Source organism: Salvelinus alpinus, chromosome 14, assembly GCF_045679555.1.
Source record: "Salvelinus alpinus chromosome 14, SLU_Salpinus.1, whole genome shotgun sequence".
NCBI classification, from domain to species: domain Eukaryota; kingdom Metazoa; phylum Chordata; class Actinopteri; order Salmoniformes; family Salmonidae; genus Salvelinus; species Salvelinus alpinus.
Window position 1 is genome coordinate 31,209,983 of NC_092099.1, and position 17,913 is coordinate 31,227,895.

At 43.0% G+C, this 17,913-nt stretch overlaps 1 protein-coding gene across 2 annotated transcripts in view; it reads left to right on the forward strand.

The window, feature by feature from the left end:
• LOC139538767 (mannosyl-oligosaccharide 1,2-alpha-mannosidase IB-like) overlaps positions 1–17,913 on the forward strand; it is a 172,193-nt gene that overhangs the window by 138,233 nt on the left and 16,047 nt on the right. For both annotated transcript variants that reach the window (XM_071341178.1, XM_071341179.1), the window contains exons 8-13: positions 6,536–6,630; positions 6,778–6,901; positions 6,987–7,080; positions 10,984–11,099; positions 11,756–11,975; positions 12,458–12,630. In XM_071341178.1, coding sequence (XP_071197279.1) covers positions 6,536–6,630; positions 6,778–6,901; positions 6,987–7,080; positions 10,984–11,099; positions 11,756–11,975; positions 12,458–12,630 — 822 coding nt within the window. The remainder of the gene's footprint in view (positions 1–6,535; positions 6,631–6,777; positions 6,902–6,986; positions 7,081–10,983; positions 11,100–11,755; positions 11,976–12,457; positions 12,631–17,913) is intronic.

Genomic DNA, 17,913 nt, shown 5'->3' on the forward strand with positions numbered 1-17,913 from the left:
TCTGTGATGTGTTGATGGATTTGCCCCAAATAACAATTTGTATTCAGAACATAGTTATTATTTTTTGGCCAAATTATTTTCATTCTGTCATTTAGGTTAATATTTTGGAGTAACTACACTGTTGTTGATTCATCCTCAGTTTACTCCTATTACAGCCTTTACTTTGGACCCTGATCTCTCTTTTGACGAACATATCAATAATATTTCAAGGGTAGCCTCTCTACACTGGCTTTCTGTTAAGGCTAGGGCTGATTTCAAGGTTTTACTGCTAACCTACAAAGCATTACATGGACTTGCTCCAACCTATCTCTCCGATTTGGTCCTGCTGTACGTACCTACGGGTTCGCTACGGTCACAAGACGCAGTCCTCCTAATTGTCCCTAGAATTTCTAAGCAAACAACTGGAGGCAGGGCTTTCTCCTATAGAGCTCCATTTTTATGGAATGGTCTGCCTATCCATGTGGGAGACCTTTAAGTCTTTATTGAAGACTCATCTCTTCAGTAGGTCCTATGGTTGAGTGTAGTCTGTCCCAGGGGTGCAAAGGTGAACGGCAAGGCACTGAAGCGACGAACCAACCTGGCTCTCTCTGCCTGGTCTTTGTGGTTGAATATGTGTTTGAAATTCACTGCTCGACTGAGGGACCCTATAGATAATTGTACAGAGATGAGGTAGTCATTCAAAAATCATGTTAAACACTATTATTACAGAGTGAGTCCATGCAACTTATGTGACTTTTTAAGCAAATGTTTACTCCTGAACTTATTTAGCCTTGCCATAACAAAGGGGTTGAATACTTTCATGTTTTATTCATTTGAAAATAATCATTAAAAAAATATCCACTTTGACATTATGAAGTATTGTGTGTAGGCCAGTGACAAAATCTCAATTGAATCAATTCAGGCTGTAACACAACAAAATATGTCAAAAGTCAAGGGGTGTGAGTACTTTCTGAAGGAAATGTAGAGTTTAGGTGAAAGGTGCTATTTTCTCTGGGATATGTAGTTGAGGTGAAAGCAGCTTGCACTCTTCTGTCAACAGAGTTTGTGCATAGTAATAACCTCTCCGCAGGGGGAGAGAGAACTAGGGAGGGAGAGAGAGGGAGAGACTGGGGGAGGGCGAGAGAGATAAACGAAGAGAGAAAGAGAAACACATCCAGCTGATTGCAAAGAGAAAACCGGAGAAGGGAGCAGGGCTTGTAATGTAAGATAATGAGCTGAGAGTTAAGGAAAACTGCAGACACTGACACACTGCAGCTAGACATGGCCTGCTGCAGTCACCCTGTAAAAAGAGGGAGGGAGGCAGATGGAGGGAGTAAGGGATGTTGTGATACACAGCAAAAGACCTAGACCGCTGTACAATTTTTTTTTTTCTCTCTAACCTGTCTCTGCGATTCATGTTTTTCCTCCCTCCATCTTCCTACTTTGCTATCTGTCTTTCAGTGAGTTGCTGTGAGCTGAGGCTATGGATCTGTCTGATTTGCTGGGGAGCGCTTGACTCCTCATATTGTCAAACATGGAGCCAATCAAAGGCAGAACACTGCTTCCTCTGTCACACTGACTGACTGACTGGCTGCAACTGCACTTGCAGGCAGGGGGGGGGGTGATTGTGGGAGGTGAGTAAGGGAAGCGTGCAACGTGGAAGGGTGCAAAGGAGGGGGTTGAGAGTGAAGGGGAGAGCAAGAGATGTGATTGTTACATTGCAGATGAACAGTATCCATGAATATGGATGTGAGAGATTCAGCTATGTCTTATAGGCCATATAGATGATAATCATGCAATGACTGGCTGAGCTGGAGGGCCTAGAATCCTCTTGTTTGGGAGGAATGGCCTGAGCCCAGGTAAAACCGCTGCTTGATTGAAACTCAGTCAGGCAGTTGTAGTTAAATCCCCAAGAACACACTCCCATGGATTTCCAAGCTTGTTTCAATAAAGCACTACGGACTGATACAATAGAATATAAAAGATGACAAATAATAAAGGAACAACAAGTTAAACGAGGAATAACTAGCATGATGAAGAACAAACGTAGTAAGCCCCATGAAGGACGGACAGCGTTTGTTGACTTAATCCTGTCTCTTCCTGGGGTCCTTGAGGGCCTTTTTTCCCCAAAACAGGCTCATTCACCAGATTTCACAGTATACCTTCTGATCCTTTTATGGGACTCCTTTACATGTACACAGTGACATCCTCCCCCGGAGAGAGAGATATGAAAGTGTGTGTGTGCGCACCTCTGTATGCGTGTGTTCTCTCTGGCAGGCCGAGTGGTCATGGGGTTCTATCTCAGGGAGAGCAAGGCTCATATCCTCCTATGTGTAATAACAGGATCCGCTCCTGAGTTAGAGGATCGGTTGGAGCAGCTGTTTCCAGTCAGAACTACGACCAGCCAGCGCTACAAATCTGCAGTCTGGGAATACTGCCGACCTGGCCTCACAGCTAATCCTGATGGAGAGAGCTTGTTCAGCCCCAAATTGCCCTTGTTCCTCGTTCGCCTGGTCTATTGGACTGAAAGAGGGACGGAGAGAGAGAAAGAGAGCAAGGGCGTTCAAGCGAAGGGGGATTGAGAGCGAGATAGTGGGTGCTCTCTCATTCAACTCAAACTCTGCCCTCGCCCCTTTATTTGGTCGGCTACAGGTCAGGACTAAAAGCGGCATTGAGAGAGAAAACATTGTTCAACCCAAGCTTTGCCCTCAGAGGCACATAAAAAAAAAAGGCACACTCAGGTAGGGCCTCCATTTTCAAAACATCTCTTTCAGATGTTATGAGTGAAGAGAGGGGAATGTTTGTGTGAAGTTGGTGCATGTTGTGAGTGAATCAATAAGTGTGTGAGATGGAATAGCCTATATCCCTCAGTCATTGATTGGCGTGTAGGATTTGGGCGAGGAGAAAAAGTCTCTAGTTCTCCGCTCTGGCCTGCCCCTGTATTCATAGTACTATTTTCCTCCCTCGAGCTGGATGGCAGCTCACCACTTCGTCCATTGATACCACTGGGAAAATAGAGAACAAACTGTTAGCCAAAAACCTGTTCTAAAATGGTGTTAGTCAAGCACATAACCACTTATTTCATAGTTGGCGCCTTATCTAAAGCATCATTACGACGAAGATAGCAACAGCGTTTAGTCAACTAAGCGAGAACAAGTTCTTCCGCCGTCGCTGCGTGGATGGAAACTAAAATAGCAGAGAGCTGTTCCGCTAATACCGTCCTTTACAGAAATATGTTCAACTGTTAAAGATTAGTAGGCCTATGTTAATTAATCAGTTGTTGATCTGCCCTCTTGGTATAGCTGTAGGCCTATGTCAACAGTAGGCTGCTGATGATGTGATAATAGTCAGTTCACCAATGACAACTAGGCATGTTGAATGAATGGTAGTTTAGTAAGACCTAACTTGATGGATTAGGTCAGTGATGGAGATGTGAAACAAGCTCATATAGGCCTAGTTTAGTTGTTTCATATTCCAAATAGCCTACAGTAAGCTAGACTACTACAACATTTCACTAGACTATCCACATAAAGACACATTAATTAGAATAATCATTACCCCTAAATTGAACATAGTGTCATTGAGACAACCTCAATTTAATTTAGGATCAAACATAAGACTTTTGTGTTGGCTACATTGTTTGATATAATTTAAGACTCTAGGTTTCAGGAAATTGCTGTTAAATGCGCCAACTTCCTGTGGGGGATTTTGGTGGGAGTGAAATGGGCAGCTGGGAGAGAAATGGCCTCCCTTGAGAGGGCAAGAACAAGATGTACAGTACCAGTCAAAAGTTTGGACACCTACTCATTTCAGGGTTTTTCTTTATTTTTTACTGTTTTCTACATTGTAGAATAAAGACATCAAAACTATGAAATAACACATAATGGAATCATGTAGTAACCAAAAAAGTGTTAAACAAATCAAAATATATTTTATATTTGAGATTCTTCAAACTCATCACCAAAGCAAAGGGTAGCTACTTTGAAGAATCTCAAATATAAAATATATTTTGATTTGTTTAACACTTTTTGGTTACTACATCATTGGGAGAGGCAGGTTGAGGTTTCCAGGGTTAGAGTAGTGCAGATGTTGTCGTATGCTGAGGCAGTGAAGAAAGTAGAGAAAGATGGGTCAAGGGGGAGGGATCCTGAGAGGAGTGATGTGGGTAGTGGATCTGTACCAGTACAGAGGGATAGGCCAACAAGTAATACATGCTTCAGTAAGATTGGATTTTTAGCATTTATAGCAAAGGTTATCAACTGTACTACAGGGATGGAATGTAAGTCCATGCTGACTGCAAGAATGTCCACCAGAGCTGTTGCCAGAGAACTGAATGTTAATTTCTCTACCATAGCCCCCCTCCAACGTCGTTTTAGAGAATTTGGCAGTACGTCCAACCGGCCTCACAACCGCAGACTACTTGTAACCATGCCAGCCCAGGACCTCCACATCCGGCTTCTTCACTTGCGGGATTGTCTGAGACCAGCCACCCAGACAGCTGATGAAACTGAGGAGTATTTCTGTCTGTAATAAAGCCCTTTTGTGGGGGAAAATAATATTCTGATTGGCTGGGCCTGACTCCCCAGTGGGGGGGCTTGGCTTCCAAGTGGGTGGGCCTGTGCCCACCCAAGGCTGTGCACGTGCCCATTCATGTGAAATCCATAGATTAGGGCCTATAAAATGTATTTCTTTTTAGTTTGAAGTGTATGGCGTTGGCGCTCGCAGCCCGTCTGTTTTCTCTCATTCATCACTGTGCGTTCTAATTCCAGCGTGTACACGCTCGTTCGAATAAAAAAAAAAGCTTTTCGTTTGATTTCGGTGTTACTCTGTGGGTAAGGGGCAGTAGGACACTAGCTACTCACTGTAGGTTTCCATCCAATTGGCGACAGATTTTCATGCGAATATTCTAAAATCGGCATAAAAAACAATATGCAAACTTTCCCACCAGAGATGTTTCCATCAAATTGACTTGTTGCGGGTAAAAAGCTATGCGTGATTTTCAACTCTACTGATGGTTTGTCACGAAACAATGTGCATTATATGGGGAATGTGCCCACTCCGGTCTTGGCACGTGTGCTCTAGCAAACAGCTGCAGATACAGTGCAGGTATAGCCTACATTATCAGGTTATTATGGACAAAAGAGAGAGATGATTACTTTTATTTGTCAAACGGCAGCCAAGCATCAATCCTCATGTCACCAGAATACAACCCTCAATATTTTTGGATCATCACCTTGCACTTTCATCACTCTGTGAAGTTCATGATAGTTTACTAAATCTGTAGCCTAATAAACCTCATACTTTCCCGAGTTGTCGTAGGAGGACCACATGCGTCATCGCGTGACTCCCAAGTTTACGATATGATTATTAATATATCAATATTTGCGCATGAAAGCATTTCCACTGACATTTCTCGCATAATTAATTTTACAGATACAAAAAGATCCCACCTTTTTCTAGCGCATTTCGTTTTGTCGACATTTGAAAAGTTTTTTTTTTTTTTTTACTTGTACTTGACTTGCATAAAAAGGTTGGATGGAAACCTGGTAACTGACAGGTCTCTGGAGTATTGAACATTTTGTTTCAGTTACCTCCTGAAATGAAGAGAGAAACCCAGTTTAGACTGTTGGGATGTGCGGGCTAATGTCCCACACCTCTTGATGACAGTGTGATAAAACAGTGTAGTCTATTAAGAGCTTTATTGCAGCTGTCAGACAGGCTTGGAATCAATGGATGGGGTATACACTGAGTGTAAAAAACATTAAGAACACCATCCTAATATTGAGTTGCACCCCCTCATGGACTCTACAAGGTGTCGAAAGCGTTCCACAGGGATGCTGGCCTATGTTGACTAATGCTTCCCACAGTTGTCAACTTGGCTGGATGTCCTTTGGGTGGTGGACCATTCTTGATACACACGGGGAACTGTTGAGTATGAAAAACCCATCAGCGTTGCAGTTCTTGACACAAACCGGTGGCCTCGTTCAAAGGCACTTCAATCTTTTTTCTTGCCCATTCACCCCCTGAATAGCACACGCATACAATCCATGTATCAATTGTCTCAAGGCTTAAAAACCCTTCTTTAACCTGTCTCCTGCCCTTCATCTACACTGATTGAGGTGGATTTAACAAGTGATATCAATAAGAGATCATAGTTTTCACCTGGTCAGTCGATGTCATAAAAAGAGCAGGTGTCCTTTTAATGTTTTGTACACTCACTGTATATACACATTGACACACAGCTGGGAAAGTGTGACTGTACTTGAGTGTGTGTACTCTGTTATTCTAATGTGGTTCAACTGTTATTCTAGTGGTCTCTGAGGGGGAGTTTTGCCCTCCAACTCCGCAATATGCTCAGCCTCTCCTGTAAAACCAGTTCAGATGCTTTGTCATGTTAATTTGGCCACTGTTTCTCTGTCCCGTGTAAACGCTTACCGTTTTTTCGGCTGTCTTGTTAAGTCTCTTGTAAAAAATATGTTCTCCATCACTGAAGCTTTTTCTCAGCTTTTCCTATAAATCCTTCATTCACACTCTCTCTCTCTCCCTCTGTCGATAGGTGTTTAAGGTGAAGGCGGTCCAGTTGGCTGAGAAGCTGCTCCCAGCCTTCAACACTCCCACAGGCATCCCCTGGGCCATGGTCAACCTCAAGAGGTCAATCTCAGACCACAACGCAACCTTAGATTTACATCTGACCACAACCTAACCCTAGATCTACATCCATAACTGCAACAATGACATGTCAGCAAGATTCTCTACTCAGTGATTGAAAGTTAATCCTTTCTCCCTCCCTGTGTGTAGTGGTGTGGGGCGTAACTGGGGCTGGGCGTCAGCAGGCAGTAGTATCCTGGCAGAGTTTGGAACACTACACATGGAGTTTGTCCACCTCACTTACCTCACCGGGAACCCTGCCTACTACCAAAAGGTGAGACACCTCCTTAGTACTGGTGTCTAAGTCTGCGTGTTCCCCTGGGTGAGAGATATATCCATGTCTCCTCTAACCCTGTCAGGTAATGCACATACGGAAGCTGCTGGCCAAAATGGACCGACCCAACGGGCTCTACCCCAACTATCTGAACCCTCGCACCGGTCGCTGGGGCCAACGTAAGTAGTCTCTCTCAACTTCAGAGAATAACACTGACGTGTGTGTGTGGGTTGAGCTCAATTCAGAATTTTGGAATTGACTCCCATTCAGCTCATGAGTTGAAATTTTAATTGAATTGGCCACACCCCACAGGATGTAGAATTTGAGTGACAGGAAGTAGAATTTAATTCAGTGCAATTCAAAGAAATTCCACTCAGCCATAGAACATGAGAGTTACATTGAATCTGACCGGTCACACTTCCAGCTACCAAACAATATATAACTTTTCTCTTGAAACAATGTTCATATACAGTGGGGAGAACAAGTATTTGATACACTGCCGATTTTTCAGGTTGTCCTACTTACAAAGCATGTAGAGGTCTGTAATTTTTATCATAGGTACACTTCAACTGTGAGAGACGTAATCTAAAACAAAAATCCAGAAAATCACATTGTATGATTTTTAAGTAATTAATTTGCATTTTATTGCATGACATAAGTATTTGATACATCAGAAAAGCAGAACTTAATATTTGGTACAGAAACCTTTGTTTGCAATTACAGAGATCATTTGTTTCCTGTAGTTCTTGACCAGGTTTGCACACACTGCAGCAGGGATTTTGGCCCACTCCTCCATACAGACCTTCTCCAGATCCTTCAGGTTTCGGGGCTGTCGCTGGGCAATACGGACTTTCAGCTCCCTCCAAAGATTTTCTATTGGGTTCAGGTCTGGAGACTGGCTAGGCCACTCCAGGACCTTGAGATGCTTCTTACGGAGCCACTCCTTAGTTGCCCTGGCTGTGTGTTTTGGGTCGTTGTCATGCTGGAAGACCCAGCCACGACCCATCTTCAATGCTCTTACTGAGGGAAGGAGGCTGTTGGCCAAGATCTCGCGATACATGGCCCCATCCATCCTCCCCTCAATACGGTGTAGTCGTCCTGTCCCCTTTGCAGAAAAGCATCCCCAAAGAATGATGTTTCCACCTCCATGCTTCACGGTTGGGATGGTGTTCTTGGGGTTGTACTCATCCTTCTTCCTCCAAACACCGCGAGTGGAGTTTAGACCAAAAAGCTCTATTTTTGTCTCATCAGACCACATGACCTTCTCCCATTCCTCCTCTGGATCATCCAGATGGTCATTGGCAAACTTCAGACGGGCCTGGACATGCACTGGCTTAAGCAGGGGGACCTTGCGTGCGCTGCAGGATTTTAATCCATGACGGCGTAGTGTGTTACTAATGGTTTTCTTTGAGACTGTGGTCCCAGCTCTCTTCAGGTCATTGACCAGGTCCTGCCGTGTAGTTCTGGGCTGATCCCTCACCTTCCTCATGATCATTGATGCCCCACGAGGTGAAATCTTGCATGGAGCCCCAGACCGAGGGTGATTGACCGTCATCTTGAACTTCTTCCATTTTCTAATAATTGCGCCAACAGTTGTTTCCTTCTCACCAAGCTGCTTGCCTATTGTCCTGTAGCCCATCCCAGCCTTGTGCAGGTCTACAATTTTATCCCTGATGTCCTTACACAGCTCTCTGGTCTTGGCCATTGTGGAGAGGTTGGAATCTGTTTGATTGAGTGTGTGGACAGGTGTCTTTTATACAGGTAACGAGTTCAAACAGGTGCAGTTAATACAGGTAATGAGTGGAGAACAGGAGGGCTTCTTAAAGAAAAACTAACAGGTCTGTGAGAGCCGGAATTCTTACTGGTTGGTAGGTGATCAAATACTTATGTCATGCAATAAAATGCAAATTAATTATTTAAAAATCATACAATGTGATTTTCTGGATTTTTGTTTTAGATTCCGTCTCTCACAGTTGAAGTGTACCTATGATAAAAATTACAGACCTCTACATGCTTTGTAAGTAGGAAAACCTGCAAAATCGGCAGTGTATCAAATACTTGTTCACCCCACTGTACTTGTTTTACTTTGTGCTTAGAATAGCCAATTATATTTCCACCAACCATTTCATTTGGCCTGAGGGTAAACTTGATGATTAAACTATTGCATTCTGGGGAATGTAGTATTTTCCCCATATTGAACAATATGTAATAACTTATAATATTTGCATATAGGTTTTCATTTTAAGAGATGGTCCTGAAAATAAATTGTTTAAACAATATTTTATATGCATGTATATAACAACATGTTTTATGTACAAGATGTATATTTGTATAGACTACACCTAATATAATTGAATTTCATTTCATATTATTCAATTCTATTTCCTTTAATTCAAATGCAGGTGCAATGGGCGCTAGGCTATGTAAATGAATGTGTGTGAGTAGTGTTTTGTTTTTTTCTTTAATAAATATGTATAATTAGAAGCTGTTGGCAGGCAGCGTCTTAACTAACTCTGTTTATTATCCTGAATGAGAGAGAGGTTTAATTACTGTCTCTGCCTCTCACTGCTCAACCTGACCCCCCCCCCCCCCCACCCACACACACAGAGAGCCCTACAGTGTCTACCCCTCTCCAATGTTGTTTGTGTAGATTTTTGTTATTTCTCTTTTTCTCTCAATCTCTCCATCCCTCCATATGAGAATGAATTATTCATTGCAACTTCTCTCTCTCTCTTTTGCCAGGGGAATGCCAATTTTGCATAGAAAACATTTGACTTTGTGTCTGTGAATCTCTTCAGCTCATCTCTCTCTCTCTCTGCATACTTTGCTCCGAGTGTGTGTCTTTGCAGGAGACAGAAGGAGGATTGTCACTCAAAGTAATGAGCCGTGTGTGACTATGGAAAATCACAAAGTAATCGTGTGCCATAAATCTATACCTCTGTGTGTGAGAGATGTGAATGTATGCGTTGTAGCCATACAGAAAGTGCCAGTGTAATATCAAAGAGACGTCTGTAGGTATTTAAAACCGACCCATAGAGAGAGTGACAGACATAAAGACAGACATACGAGTAGTGTTATCGTCAAAGTCCCAGCTGTCAACTACTATAAAAATTGTCTGTTCCAGCAGCACATTTGTTAGCATTAGCTCCCCCCTGACTAACATAACACACCACTAAAACATCTGCTGAAGAGATGCCCATCTCACCACTACACGCCTCTCCACAGTGCTGGACATGCTACAAGCCCAGCCAGCACATTTCACACAGCATTCATTTACCATTAGCCATAAGCTTTTAGGGGTTAGCCCCAGCACTAGCTGTGGACTAGGACCGCTAATGGCTCTAGCCCCACTGCTCTCAATGACTCCCTCAGCATTGGTTAGCATCGTTAGCTTCACTGTTGGTTAACACTGCTGAGTCATAAGTTGGCTAGCTCTGTTAGCATCAGAGCATGGCTTTAGCCAGAGGGAGGCAACTACACAATAGCAAGTCCTTGCTGGCTAACAAATGAAGCTAAACAGGGTCAGGCCTCATGGGGAAAACACAATAGTCCTTCTGAGTGTCTTTACTCGACTTAAACTCTACCAAATTGTTTTCTACTGCGGATTCATGACTCAGGGTAGTCTGTGAGAGATTGTGCGTGCGTGCACGCGTTTCGTGCACGCGTGCCTACCCATCTGTGTCCTCTCACTGAGTGAGAGTTGGCACAGCCTCCGGCTCACTGTAATGTGGTGTCACTGTAACTAGGCCAGCTATAAAGGCTGAATCAACTTCTACTGGGACATTGGGGACATTAAGAAGGAGTACATCAGAGAGAGTAAACAACCACAATCTTTTCTGCCATCACACTGTAAGGGGGACAAAGCGTCTCCATGTCGTTTTTTTCTGTAAATTAAAAACCCCTCTGAAGAATAGTGCTGGCTCTGGTTGGGGTTTGGAAGAAAACATCCAATGAATAAATTATCATCTTTCCCCTTTTTGTCACTCTCTTTATTATTTTTCTCTCGCTCACTTTGTCCCTGTTTTCCCACCCTCTCATCTTTCTCCCGTCTCCCTCTCTTTCTCCTCTCTCCCCCCTTGTAGATCATACATCAGTTGGAGGTCTGGGGGACAGTTTCTATGAGTACCTGCTGAAGGCCTGGCTCATGTCAGACAAGACAGACACAGAGGCCCGCAAGACCTACGACGACGCCATTGAGGTACCCTTACCTGGTCTCCATGGAGACAAGCCACCTTTAACTGGTCTCCATTAAGATGTCTTTGATTGACAAACACACAGCTGTGTTTCAACTATCCTACCCTGAATTAGCAACTACCTTGCTCTATATCCTTATGACCAGATAGTTAGGATTGCTCCTCAAATCCTCAAAGTACTTTAACTGCAGTGTACTGGGCTCCATCTTTGCATTTTAATCAGTGAGCGATTTAACAGGAAGTAGATGCCTGAACTCTGTTGCCAGTTATTGACGTTGATTGATCAAGTACATTATGTGCCAGGGAAGAGGATGGATAGAAGATTCTGCTGCTGTTCTCAAGGACTGAAGCTGAGGACACTTAAACAGCTTTGTTCCTGTTTCCTCTACTGTGCCAGGGACTTACTACCTGTCCTCTATCTCTCTCCTCCCTAAACCCACACACCTACTCCTTCTACTATCACCACCACTCACACACCCTGCTCCCTAAACCCACACACACCTACTCCTTCTACTATCACCACCACTCTCACACCCTGCTCCCTAAACCCACACACACCTACTCCTTCTACTATCACCACCACTCACACACCCTGCTCCCTAAACCCACACACACCTACTCCTACCATCACCACCCATATCCTTTCCGCATCTCCTTCCAGGCAATCGAGCGCCACCTGATCCGTAAGTCCAACGGTGGCCTGACTTTTATCGGGGAGTGGAAGAATGGCCACCTGGAGAGGAAGATGGGTCACCTGACCTGCTTCGCCGGGGGGATGTTTGCTCTGGGGGCCGACGGCTCACCTGACGACAAGGCTGGACACTACCTACAGCTGGGGGCTGAGATCGCACACACCTGCCACGAGTCCTACGACCGCACTGGTGAGATGGAGAAACACACACACCTAAACTTATAGTTTAGGGATAAATGGTAACTTATTATAGGGTGGTTTGGTTGCCATGGATTTTAGTTGTCGCCAAGTGAATATAAGCGTGATGGTGAATCAGATTCTGTGTGAGCTTAAAATAATGTTGTTTTTAAAATAAAAAAAGTGAGGTTACCATGGGAACTGGCTGATCTTCCTGAAAGTGAAGTTTTACAGTGATGATATTTCCTAGTTTTATCCGGCTGTCTCTTTTTATGAACTTGTGTTCAGTTCCCACACACAGTGACAAGGCTTGCAGAACAAATCTGTCTGCTTCTTGATCACTTTAATCGGTTCCTATTACATTCTAACTCCAAACATTTAATTGGCAGGATATGTGTTGTGTACTTATTGCTCAACCAGGAAAATCAGTGGATATGGAATGATTTTTTAAATATATATATATCTATCCATCTCCCTCCATCCCTCTCTCCATAGTGTTGAAGCTGGGTCCAGAGGCCTTTAAGTTTGACAGTGGTCTGGAAGCAGTGGCGGTGCGTCAGAATGAGAAATACTACATCCTGAGGCCAGAGGTCATCGAGACCTACTGGTACATGTGGAGGTTCACCCACGACCCCAAGTACAGGCAGTGGGGCTGGGAGGCAGCACAGGTGAGCCACTAGAAAATCACTCACTAGTATTACTACTACCATATGTGACCGACCGGCTTGATCCAGTCTTATGTAGCAATTTTTCACATTGAATAAAAGTAGAGACTCGGAGCTAGAAAATGAAATATCATACACTACAGTTGAGGAACACTGGGAAAGTAATTCTGCTTTGGAAGTTGATAAACTTGTAACCTCAATTTTGAGCAAATGACCTTGAATATTTTGGTAAACCTACTGGAGTGCTCTTCTTTGTCTTCACCCATTCAGAATCGTTCACACCCTCTTAAGCCTTATCCCCACCCATCTCTTCAAGGATTCACATGTGAGGCCATGTACTAAACAACCAAAGATTTCAAGACTAAAGGCTGATTTATACTACGTCTATCGACAGTTGTCGCAGTGACATCATGAACATTCTATTGTCGTCTGACATCAGACTTGTCGTTATGAAAAAGTATGAACACAAAAACTACAGGCTGCATGACATCAGCAGCTTGGTGGTCAAAAACAGCATAACTAGTGTATTTTAACACCAATAATACCTGTTTAAAAATGAATTTAGTATACAGTACCAGTCAAAAGTTTGTACACATCTAAAAGTCAGGCAAAACGTAAAACATCAATATGGAGTCAGCATACAAGTGTAAGTAAAAACAAATGTAAATAAGTTAGAAATTGTGCTACTACTGCACAAACACGTCATGTTTTTGTTTAGTTAGCTTTTGGAAATTGTAGAAATAAAATATTTTCCTTCAGAAGTTCCAGCTAGGCAGGCTAACGTTAGTTAGCTAAATTAATTTGTTAGCTATCATACAGTAGGCGTATATTAATAATGATATAGTTAATATAAGTACTTTAGACATGCAATCATAATTGACTGTAGAGCATATAAAGCACCCACAAGCTACCAGTGGCTGAAAACACAATCGTCGCGGGATGAATGAGTGACGAATTTCCGGCACTTGCCCTGCAAGTGTATACTCGTCAGATGTCATGATACGTCATCAGAAGTGTCCACTTAATTTAAGGGCTGAGGGGATAGGGTGTGTCTTTTAAGTGTTTGTAATGTAGCCAGTGTCACCAGCAAAGCACCCCCACACCATCACGCCTCTTCCTCCGTGCTTCACGGTGGGAACCACACATGCGGAGATCATCTGTTCACCTACTCTGCATCTCACAAAGACACAGCGGTTGGAACCAAAGATCTCAGACCAAAGGACAGATTTCCAACGGTCTAATGTCCATTGCTCATGTTTCTTGGCCCAAGCAAGTCTCTTCCTTTTATTGGTGTCCTTTAGTAGTTGTTTCTTTGCAGCAATTCAACCATGAAGGCCTGATTCACACAGTCTCCTCTGAACAGTTGATGTTGAGATGTGTCTGTTGCTTGAACTCTATGAAGCATTTATTTGGACTGCAATTTCTGAGGCTGGTAACTCTAATGAACTTATCCTCTGCAGCAGAGGTAACTCTGGGTCTTCCTTTTCTTGTGGCGGTCCTCATGAGAGCCAGTTTCATCATAGCACTTGATCGTTTTTGCGACTGCACTTGAAGGAACTTTCAAAGTTCTTTAAATTTTCCAGATTGACTGACCTTCATGTCTTAAAGTAATGATGGACTGTCATTTCTCTTTGCTTATTTGAGCTGTTCTTGACATAATATGGACTTGGTCTTTTACCAAATAGGGCTATCTTCTGTATACCAACCCTATCTTGTCACAACACAACTGATTGGCTCAAACGCATTAAGAAGGAAAGAAATTCCACAAATTAACTGTTACAAGGCACACATTGAAATGCATTCCAGGTGACTACCTCATGAAGCTGGTTGAGTGTGCAAAGCTGTCATCAAGGCAAAGGGTGGCTACTTTGAAGAATCTCAAATCTATTTTGATTTGTTTTACACTTTTTTTAGGTTATTGCATTATTTCATAGTTTTGATGTCTTCAATATTATTCTACAATGTAGAAAATAGTTGTAAAAAAAAAAATAAGAAAAACCCTTGAATGAGTAGGTGTGTACAAACTTTTGACTGTTACTGGATTTCACTCTAGCAAACCAGGCAACTAAAAGCAGCTTTCTAAACAATGTTTTGGTTCGTTTCTAGCTTGTTAGCTAGCTAGCTAATGTTAAGTGAGCTGGCTATCCAGTTCAAATAATGACCATATCATATAGCTGACAACGTCTTCACTTTAGCTCATTTGTCTTCATTATTACAGGAAAATAAACTCACAACAAGATCATTATTTACAAGTTAATGGCGAGTCAATTATAGAAAATGGCTTACTGTTGTGAGTGTGACGGAATTAAAGCAGGGCGTTCATATGTAGAATTTAGAACTTGGACACTGTCTCATTGGCCTAACGTTATATCCTAACTTGACTTTGGTGCAGGTCATGTTCCTTCACATTACCATCTCTGGTAAACACATACTATATCAAATAAAATCAAAGTTAACTTGTCACATGCACAGGAAACAGAAGGTGTAGTGAAATGGTTACTTGCACAGTGGAGTCTTTTGTTTAGAGATGTAGCTAGCTAGCTAAACCATAATCCCAACTCATAACGTGACTACCCTGCATGAATCTGCAGGTAGTTAACCAACCAGGTTCAATGTTAGCTAGCTAGCTAACATTAGGCTATAAATAGCAATGCAAATGGCTCTGAGATTCAAATAATATTACTTCACAGATTAGACACGTGACGTTAGCTAGCGAGCCAGCAGGCTGAGCAGAAACTTAGTTTAGCTAGCTACATTTTCAGATATTCTATTTTACGGATGGACACTTCTCCCTCTCTGTCACGGATGCCATGGTTGCCCTTAGTTTGAAGATGTAATCTGGAGACAGGTGTTTTATACAACAGCCTTCTGTGTGTTCTCTTTTCGACTCCCTCTACATATTTGCAATCAAACGCCAGAATTTTCTCCAACTCTTTTGCTATTGTACTCTAATGCCACCGGGTATTCCACTGATTTGAAAACTCGCTCCTCCAGAAAGTGGAGAGCAACACTTTTGCAGTTCTCCTACGTGATATCCTTCAAAAGAGCTGCGTTAGAAAATATGACCTACACATACTGACCAGCTCATGTTATAGACAGGATTACCTACACATACTGACCAGCTCATGTTATAGACAGGATTACCTACACATACTGACCAGCTCATGTTATAGACAGGATTACCTACACATACTGACCAGCTCATGTTATAGACAGGATTACCTACACATACTGACCAGCTCATGTTATAGACAGGATTACCTACACATACTGAGCACCTCATGTTATAGACAGACGCTTGCTACATGGCAGACCAATCCAAACTCATCGTCTTTTTTTGTGGCTAAACCAACTAGACTCGAAATGTAACAATTTTATTGCATTTACAGATGGCATACACATGTGTTATTAAGGGACATGAAAGTGCACATGTTCGAGAAGACCTTTCTGCACCAAAAAACGCCTTTTGATAAAAAAAATAAAATAAAAGCTTACGTTCAAATGCCTCTCCTGTGATGTAGTCAACGTGTGACATACGCCTAGTTTCCTTGAAACGAGTCACATGTTGCCATTATGCGTTTACCTATCCATCCATGCCCATTCCCTTATGAACCCGTAGCATCTAGCAGTACCTTCTTTGCTTGTCGGATGGCTCAAACTGAATTCTTCAGAATGATCGGCTATGAAAAGCCAACTGACTTTTACTCCTGAGGTGCTGACCTGTTGCACCCTCTACAACCACTGTGAATATTATTATTTTACCCTGCTGGTCATCTATGAACATTTGAACATCTTGGCCATGTTCTGTTATAATCTCCACCCTGCACAGGCAGAAGAGGACTATCCACCCCTCATAGCCTGGTTTCTTCCTAGGTTTTGGCCTTTCTAGGGAGTTTTTCCTAGCCACCGTGCTTCTACACCCCCATTGCTTGCTGTTTGGGGGTTTAGGCTGGGTTAGGTTGGGTTTCTGTACAGCACTTTTAGATATCAGCTGATGTAAGAAGGGCTTTATAAATAAATTTGATTTGATTCCGCTGCTCTATGTTCGCTACATACTTCAGTCTGAGACTGCCATCGTTGAAGTCGTTTGTGGGGATGTCAAATTTAGGGGTGTTGTACAAACAAAAGTTATCAGCAATTGGATCATCTCTAACCCATCAGAGTATCAAAGCCAATGACACATTTTGAAAACGCTGCTTTACCCACGTGTGTTCTGGCTCTGGCCCAACCCATCGGTTTTTGGGACCAATCATAATGGTTAGAATTTGTTTGTGTTCTAGAACCTGTCGGGGAGATACTCAGATCCAGACTAATTGCAGAGAAGAAACTAATGTCCGTGGGCCTAGCGTAACGTTTGACCGGAGCAAGGAGTTTGGGTAGCCAGGCAACTTCTCTGCACCAGTGTAGATCTGAAAGAATTGGATAAGTGCATCGACCCATTGCAACTGTAAAAGGAGAGCGGATCAGTGTGTGAACACACAACAGACTAATCCTACTTGAGAACAGTAAATACTCCTTTCTCATCTTTTTTCTCTCTCCAGTTATCATCCTCTTTTTGTCATATCTTTTCCCTACTGAGGCTTTTATTTTCAAAGGTCAGATTGAAACACTTCTGGCTCCTTTCTCTCAATCCTCCTCTCAACCACGTTCACTCTGCTCTCTCGTTCTGTCTCTTTCTCTAGCTGCCCTCCACTCCCCCTCTCCTCCTCCTTGCCACCACTCACCCATCTCTCTCTCCCTCTTTTCTTCTATCCCTCTTTCTTCCCTTCTCCTTATATCTCCTCCTTTTCCTCCTTTCTCTATCTATTCCTGTGTGTGGAGTGTGTGCGCTGCCCTCTGGCTTTTGGTAATGTTGGTGCTCTTGAGAGCTGAGAGCTGTTGTGGGTCTGAATGCAGTCTCCCTCAGCCTGAGTGATTGAGTGGAGATGGAGGGAGTGCACTTCTTAATTCTTCCACTACTGCTCCTCTGCACCACACACCACTCTTCCTTCCCTTTCCTCCTCTCTCTTGCTCTTTCATTTTTACTTGCTCTCATTTTCTATTTGCTCTGTCTCTCTTTCTGCCTTCATCTTCTTTCTCTCTTTTGAACAGAAACTTGGCTTTGCTTTTCTCTGTGTCTATGGCACTCTCTCCCTCGCTCTCTGTTGCTTTCACCCTCTGTCATGCCCCTTTCTCTCCTTCTCTACCTCTCATAAAAAGCACCAGACAGGTTCTACACAGATGTTGATCTCCCTACCTCTCTATTGTGCTACTCTGTGCTCCTGCACAATCAGCTCATGTTTGATC